At 43.2% G+C, this 8835-nt stretch overlaps 1 protein-coding gene across 1 annotated transcript in view; it reads left to right on the plus strand.

The window, feature by feature from the left end:
- Nucleotides 1-8835, plus strand: part of MBOAT2 (membrane bound O-acyltransferase domain containing 2) — a 163563-nt gene that overhangs the window by 153595 nt on the left and 1133 nt on the right. The window contains exons 10-12 of the mRNA XM_018559993.1: nucleotides 715-779; nucleotides 3471-3603; nucleotides 5689-5840. Of these exons, the coding sequence (XP_018415495.1) occupies nucleotides 715-779; nucleotides 3471-3603; nucleotides 5689-5840 (350 nt within the window). The remainder of the gene's footprint in view (nucleotides 1-714; nucleotides 780-3470; nucleotides 3604-5688; nucleotides 5841-8835) is intronic.

Genomic DNA, 8835 nt, shown 5'->3' on the forward strand with positions numbered 1-8835 from the left:
CAGGATCGAGAGGTGAGCGAACGCCAGTATGTGTTCTCTCACCTCCCGATCTACTGAGCCGACCTGTGACAGTCTCATTGTCACAGGTTGGCTAGAACTATGAGGTGAGTGAAAAGCACTCACCTCATAGTTCTCCTTTAACAACTCCTTTATGTCCCATTATTAGATGTAGTCTCTCTAACTTAATTATGAACTTCAGTGAAATGAAGGCACTTAGACAAAAATTCTTTAAAGCACAACTCTGGTCACAAGAAAAAATATTCTTGCAGTTCCCCCCTCCCCTAAAACACACACACACTGCAGGGGTAAATTGCTTATTAAGTCTAGGGGTTGAAGAATAAGGAGTAGTGCTTGCCATATTCCTTGCTCTGGAAGGCTTCCTCCATCTGTATGACCAGTCCTGCGAAGACTCCTCCCGATGGCACTCCTGGCCGCGATCTCCTTACAATGCAGGGCTAATACTCCTGTATTGTATGTGATAACACCAAGGGACTGCCCACAGCCCGGAGCAGCAGGGAGAAGAGGAGAGCGCCGGAGTCTGCCAGAGCGGGGGGCAGGGGGGGGGGGTTAAGGTAAGTAACCTCTTTATATTCCCCAAGACTTAAAGCATTTAAGCCTTGCAGTGCTGGGGGTGCCACTGCAGGGGTTTTATTCCAGCCTGGAGCATCATAGGATTTTATTAAGCCGTTTACTAATGCTATTTTTTTATTTCAGTTTTCAACAAGCTTTAAGATGTTTATTGATAACTGGAACATACAGACTGCGCTGTGGCTCAAGAGGTATGTCAGCTCCTCTCTGCTCCATATTGCATTTCCACAGACATACTGATGTACGGATTTATAAAATCACAGCTTTTACTCAAATTTTATCCATTTTCCGACCTGCACTAAAACTAACTTTTTCGGTCCAGCTTTTACAAATGAGCGCAAAAGCAATTTCAGCTCTTTCTGCTTGTTAGGGTGTGAGGATTACAGTTCCTTCTAAATATACGGAATGCTTGCAGAAGCAAAAAATATTTCAGCAAGCTGGTGTACAGTGCAGTGATGCTGTGCCAAATGCAGTGACCCATTAGTAGCCAATCAGAAATCTCTCTTACCTGGCTACAGTAAACTAAGATCTGATTACAATGCAACAATGAAGCAGCTCTACCTTCTCAGGCCCAATATTCCATGGGAACATAATCTTATTGCTTGCTGTTGGTTATTGCACTTTCAATTGTCTTATTTAAAGGGAACAAGTAAGATTCTTATAGGTGTCTAATCTAAGGCCCCTTTCAGATGGGCCCTGTCCATTCTGATCAGTAGTGGATCTGTGTACAGATTCCCTGCTAATCAGAGAATTATGGAACAGATGTTACTCTTGTGACATCCATGTCCATTCAGTTTATTACTCCATGTTGCGATGAAGGATAACACTGAGCTCCCAATAGAACTATGGTGAGTCGGATGTAAGCAGACGTGTCCTTTTACATCAGATCACCTCCAATCTGTCCCAATCAGGTCCGCCAAAATGGAACTTTTTTTCCGTCTTCCTTTCCGGACATACATGGAATGGGGGGTGTCCGATGTAAACAGGCACACATCTGTTTAGATTAGGCTGCCCATAGACTAACATTGGGTTCTGGTCAGATCCATCTAAAAAAAACTGTGTGCAAATGGCCTTACGCTGCATGTACCTGTGTCTTTATGTTTTATGCACTGTGGGATCCTCTGACTGGTGGGAACACTGTGCACAGGGCCTAAAAGCTCCTTCACACTTGTCTGCACTGGTCCATTGCATTGACACAAACATTTAAATGCACGTTGTGTTAAAGCAATCCATTCATTTGAATGGGCTGCCGATGCACCAGATCAGACAAAATAATGCACCTGCACCCACCTATTTGCACTGTGTGTTGCAGTTCAGGTGTGTTGTAGAGGTGCAGTTTCTAATGAATGGCGCCACATTGCACCAATGCAGCCATAACCATAATGCAGTGGAGTGAATCCGTCCTCGGATTGCACTAACCCCTTCCACCGTCTCAAGCTATGTGTCCTAGACCCAGTACCAATGTCATATGCATAGAGAAAGCTGAGGTGGCCAAACTTGTTACCTGATCTTATCCTAGGGATATGACAAGTCTGTGGTATTTGAATGAGCCAACTCTACCGGTCTCTAGGACTCTGACATTATGTCAGGCTCCAGATTACTGTGACAGCAATCTGCAAATTGTTGTGGAATTACAGGTGGTTCCGGACAGCTGTGGCTGCTCGCCTTGCAGAAAGCAATGACAGGCTGACAGTGGCCGCAGCTGTCCACCCATGTTCGGATGTAATTGTACGTGGATCAGTTGAGAGACAGATGATCTCCCCTAGACACAAAGCAGCTTGCTTCCAAGGGAGATCATCTGTCTCTAATCACAGCCGCTGTCAGCCTGTCTGGACCATCTGTACTCTAAAACAAAACTGCTCCTGGAAACAGGTTGCTCATTCAGCTTAAAGGTGTAATCCAACTTCTCCAAAAAAATAAATGCACAAGCATTAATAAAATAAAAAATGCACCTTGATTAATTTTTTAGATTGAAATCTGCAAAGCATTGCAACTGTGATCAGTGGGTTGCGGATGCAATGCAGAGGTTCCTGCAGGCTGGTTCTCCCCATGCACAGACCGTCGGTTATGGGAATGGAGGAAGCAATCAATGGAAAAGTGTTTACTCAGGTTAAAAAAAGGGTTTAGTTATATACATCCGCAGATATATGGGGAAGCAACACTGCGACGGCAAGGCACCTCTGATAAATGAGGTTCCTAACTCTACAATATCTGAGTTTCCTAACTATAGGACACAGTATATGAAATGAACAAACATAGAGCAAACTCACCTGGAGGCAGCCCCATCCTCCTAAAAGGTACAACAACACACCAGAAGGCCAGACATACAAGGCAACTGAAGACTTTCAGTGTGTCTGCACCAAATCCCAAACAAGAAATATGGCAGTCACTCAGATCTGATTAAAACTACCGAAAAGGTGAACATGGAACAATGTCACAAAGGTGGAGTTTGCTTTTAATGCAAAGCAGATCTCTTGCCCAAACATCGTCTTCTAGCTGTGGACAGGAACAGCTTGTTTACAGATAAGATGAATGCAAAAAACATGGCCAGGCTATGGTGCTGAAAACAGGATTTATCTTCCATAAAGGTAACACTTTAAAGTGGCATTTGTTATAGTTTGCAGAGAAGAGTACAATTATGTAATGTTAAGGGAAAGTGCAACTACACATGAAAGGGTCTCTTCATAAATCTTCTGCTCAGACATATGCTGAGTAATGCCGTTCACAGGAGCATGCTCCTTGGCTCCACCTAATGGGGGAAATGCTGTGCAAATGGCATTCCACCAGCATATGGCTGGGCGGAAGATGGACCCCTTGGTGTTCTTGAGGTTAATCACCTGTGTGGTTGTATTGGAAATAACTGTCTGTCCTTTGTTCCTCAGAGTAAGTTATGAACGAGCCACCTACAGCCCTACAGCTCAAACCTTTCTACTGTCAGCTATTTGGCACGGCGTATATCCAGGGTATTACATGACCTTCTTCACTGGCAGTTTGATGACACTAGCAGCCCGAAATGTAAGTAAAGTTGACCTAGATACAATTTTTTTGCCAGCCTACCCAGCCATTAAACATAGCTTATAACTAGAGATTAACCTGGGCGTGGTGTGAACCCAATTCACCTGAGTTTGCCCAAGCTTGCTGAAAGCTGTGACTGCTCCCACCCCCTTCCATTCCAATCCGTACGCCTCTTCACAACTGATTGGGCCAGGAGGAGGGGTTGGCAGTGAGAGTTTTGGATGGGCCTGGGCAAACTCAGGTGAACTGGGTTCACTTTAATATATACTATATGGCCAAACGTATATGGAAATCCCTCCAAATGATTGAGTTCAAGTATTTCCAGTAAAGGGTCCTGTTAATGCTACAGCATATAAAAAACATTTTAGACAATTTTGTGCCTCCAAACTTATGGCTATAGTTTCGGGAAGGCCCATTTCTGTTCTAACATCTATGTTTGTGCAAAAAGCCAGGCCCATAAGACACAGTTTGATTTTGGTGCATAGGAATTCTAGTGGCCTGCATGGAACACTGACCTTATCACTACTGAACATCGTTGGGATGACCTCACAAAGGTTTTTTTGGCTGAATACCCCAAAATTTCCACAGTTTCCACAGGCATACTCCAAAATCCTGTGAAAATTATTCTCACAAGAGTGGAGGCCAAAATAGTCACAAAGGGGTTCACCTACATGTTAGTGCCCATTCCAATTTTTTGGAATGGGATAGCCAACAAGCTCATATTTGTGAGGATGGTCAGTACTTGTCACAGTTCAGCTGCATACTTGCAGCTGAGCTGTTACTTGTAGTTCAAGTATATACATATCTCTTACCCCTGGTTCTGCAGGCATACAGGGCTGTGCTGGGGGTTGTAGTCCTCCAGGCATGTGCTCTAAACCTGACTCACACTTGCACCTGTCTGCAAGCTTTAGGCGTCGGCCGACCTCTCCTGCTGTTTCTTATGCAGCTTCTCGGCCAATCAGTGCAGTCCGCTTGTGGCCAATCCTGTGGATCCTCCCTCTTCCTGTCTCTATTAAAACCCAGGGCAGCGAACAGCACGCTGCCCGAGCAACGCTTTCCTAAGCTAGTTGCCGAGTCCCCCCTTTGTGATTTACCCTGAATTCCTGGAAGTTTTCCCGTGTACCGAACCTTTGGCTTGTCCTTGGAAATCCCTGTCTGGCTGCCCTGTGCGCCGCTTTTGTCCTTGGAAATCCCTGTCTATAGGCTGCCCTGTGCTTCCCATTTGTCCTTGGAAATCCCTGTCTACAGTCTACGCTGTACTTCGCTTGGTCCCTGGAAGTCTTCAGCCTGTCCTTAACCTTTGATTTGTACCCTGTACCTGTTAGGTGAGTTGGGTGGACCTAGGGATTGTGACCTGGGGTCAGCACGCAGCCAAGCCCATCTCCACCATCAGGAGCTCTGGCGAATACCGGCTGGCTCTTAGATTCCACATCCTGGGGGACCCCATGCCACCTACTCGGCATCCCATGCCACCTACTCAGCATTGCAGCACCCTGCCTTGTATTTGAACTTCCAGCTTTAGCTGACTTCCACTGCCTCATTCAGTTCCCCTGCTTGTACTCCAGCTCTGGGAGTCGTCAGCCTACACTGCTTGGACCCTTTTATCTGAGGGTCCCTGCCAGTGTAGTGGAAAGGGTCCACATACCGTACTCCAGTTCATACCTATGAGTCCCAATCCATGACAGTACTGGACTAATAGTTGACCATATACAGTAACTACTACTAGATATACCATGACCTAGATAAAAGAGAACCTTCACAGACATGGGACGGTTAGGTATCCACAAGTTTTTGGACATATAGGGGTGTATTTATGAACAATTCACAGAGCCATTCACCCTAAGGAATTGGATGTACATTTGTTCTGTGTGAATGGAGGCAAAAATGAATTTTAATTCCATATTTTCTTTCTAGATTGAATGTAATATCAGGTAAATACAATATTATGACCACTAGATGGAGCTAAGTAGCATAACAAAAAAGTATTTATATGTACTTAATTGTTTTGCTGGAGTTTAGCTTTTAGCCTTAACAGGATTATAGCTGTTTAACAGCATAATACATTTTTATATTGCTTTTTTGCAGATTAGAAACAATGTTCGGCACCATTTTCTACGTTCTCCTGAACTCAAGTTTATATACGATGTCATGACGTGGATGGCAACACAAGTAGCAATCAGCTATACTGTGGCACCATTTGTGCTCTTATCAGTAAAACCTTCTCTACAGTTTTACAGGTAAGTGTGACTATCAACTGCCTATAATTGTTCCATCATGTTAGATAAGACTGCTCAATGTTTCCCTAAGTCTCATACATACTCCATTGCTGCATGCCCGCCTACTGGGTGGTACGTGGCAGGGATTGGCATCTAAATGAGCCCACTGAGGACGCTGCTTACCGATGATAAAGTACACTTTTCTTGAAAGATGTGAAATACTGAGGATGGCATTGCTGAACTATTGAAAATGCTAGTTCCTTAGCTGCCGTGCTTACCTGTCCACCGTCCTTATCTGAATACCTTTTCTATGACAGTAAAGTATAGTATTGAATTAGCATGACCATCAGGCAGATACTGTAGCAGAAACTTGAGGTCAGCAATAGCCGTTTCCATGTCATTATATTCCCTCTACAAATGGCCGGCCCTCACAAGAGTGAGAATATTCTCTGTATAGAATTATGTTACTAGGGAAAGAATGGTGATGAAAGTGAAAGCTTCATTTCTTTCTCGTCTATTGAGGAACACAGGAAGTCCTTCTTTGCCCTCCTGGTTATACTGCTACCTACAGGAGAGAAAACTGTAGGCCATCCCAGGATAACCCCTCCCACTGCCAGCATGTATCAGTTTTTTGCTAGTGTCTCAAGAGGATGGATGTCTTTTCTGCAGCTCTGCTATCTCTTCTATGGTAAAGGCTAACTTATTTTTTTGTTAGAACCTTTTACAGTCCTCTTCTTTTATCCTTCTGCGATTAATTTCATCAATCAAAACTTTTCTATGCTGCACTAGCTTTGTCTCGTTGAATACATCTTAAACCATTAGAAATTGTTGCAGGAACCAACTTATTATTTGGAGTATCTGAGGCTAGGCCTAGACGCAGCTCGACCCCAGAGTATTGCTTTCATAGGAAAAACTTCAGACATTCCGGTCTCAGATTTGAACTCTCAAGTCCAGGCACCATCTGAATCTCTGCTTTTGCATGAGATTCCTAGGTCTGACGGTGGCCTCTTTTGAGGCAGTCCCATTTACCCATTTCAACTCCAGACCCCTACAGCACAACCTTTTGTCTTCATGGTAAAAGTCAATCTGGTCTGTAGAAAATGTGATTGTCTACCACCAAGGACCAGGTTGTTCCTAATCTGGTGCTTCAGGAATGCAGCTCTGGAGTCAGGGAAGACCTTCCTTCCTTTCTTTTTAGGGATCCTTATGATGGATGCCAGTTTGCCAGTCTGGGGAGGAGTCCTGTGCACCATGTTGGTATAGAAGACTTAGTCATTGTCAGAATAAAGGAATCCTTTAGCAGAAGCAGTGGATGCTCAGCTGTGCAAGGCGAGTGTCTTACCTGGCGGCCTTGTCCTGCAAGCAACCTCTTCAGGTTTTATAAAAGGACAAATTGGTGCTGAGGCCCAGGCCTTCCTTTTGCCGAAGGTAGTTTCAGTTTTTCTCATCAACCAGTTTTTTTTTTTGGCCTTTCATCAAAAGAAAATGTCCTTCCATTTTCTGTTGTGTGAGCTATGAGAGTCTATCTCTCAGCCACTGATCCTTTCAGGAAGACTGATTTCCTTTCTGTAATCCTGGATGGAACCCATAAGGGCACACTGGCTTCCAGTTCCACCATCTCTAGGGGGCTCAGACAGACTATCATCTAAGCTTATAGTCTTAAGGTTCATTTCCACTTTTGCAATCAAATTTGAGAAAACCCCACTATATGTTTATGTGTTCCCTTTCACACAGCATACTGAAACGTTATTTAAAAAACATATATTTCTTACCTTTTTAGATGTTTAGTTGCAGCAGGTAAAATGGCTGGATTCAGGTTTTTCTGAGCACCTTCTCAGTGGCCCCTCATTATAGAAAGACTTAGGACAAAACTGTGTGTACTGTGTTTTTCTCATTAACTTCATTAACCTACAATGCAGAAGCCAGGATTTTAATCATTTAACCTTTTGTAGGACAGGCGGTATTCAAATATACTTTACAAATCAAAATAAAATGAGCCAGCACAGTGCAGACAGGGGTAACACAAATCCCCCAAAGTCTCTTCTAATATTACAAAGAAGGAGAAACCAAGAAGACATTTTAACCTAACCCAAGTAAAAGCAATTTACACTGTAAGAAGCATTCTTTATTATTTTTTTATATTATGCTATGTGAATGGGAACATGTAAAGAATTAAATAAAATAGGTGTTATCCCAATTTGGCTGTGAAAGTGGAAATACTACAATAAAATTTAAAGGGAAAATTGGACTTCCACCTGGTCTTCTGTTTACATGTTCTCTTGCCTTTAACAGATAGACAATTGGGCTCATCTGATGCAAACTTCAGGCATAAGATCCTTCAGACAGCTCTGTGAGCTGCACGCAATTTCCAGTTCTCTGTTGTTTTCTTGGGCTTGTTAGCATTTGTTTGATATGTTGCCCACCCCTCACTTGGACTACTGTATGATGTTCCAAAGGTTAAAGTCACCCTGTGTCTGTCAACGTATGAGAAAGAAAATAGGATTTTTGTAGTTATTGTAAAATCCTATTCTTAGAATCCATTGAGGGACACAGGTCCCACCCCTCTGTGTTGATGATCATGCTCTCAGTACTATTTGCTGGTAGTCGAAAGGGTTATCTTAGGCTGACCAACAGTTTTGTTGTTTGCCAGTGTGTCTTGTAGGTGGCAGTCACCTTAAAGGGCTCCAACAATAGGATTTTATTGCAAATACAAAAATCCTATTTATCTCAGCATCCCTCTGAGCATTCTGAAGTACCAAGCTAATGCCAGCCTCACAATCTAATTGTACAATGTAGTAGAAGGCCTTACCCAAACCATCCATTTATTTTATAACCTAAATGAATAGCCTTCACGCTACATTCTGCAGTTGTTTGTATATCTAAAGCAGATGGTACAATCAGATTTAACTTCAGTGGGCAGCTAAAAGCACAATTATAGCTTGAGCAAAGTTTTAATATTATCAATGCCCGGCAGATCTTGAAAATAAAAAAGCAGCTCCAGCTGCTATACTTACCT

Source organism: Nanorana parkeri, unplaced genomic scaffold (genome assembly GCF_000935625.1).
Source record: "Nanorana parkeri isolate BGI_ZX_2015 unplaced genomic scaffold, ASM93562v1 scaffold425, whole genome shotgun sequence".
Lineage (NCBI taxonomy): Eukaryota > Metazoa > Chordata > Amphibia > Anura > Dicroglossidae > Nanorana > Nanorana parkeri.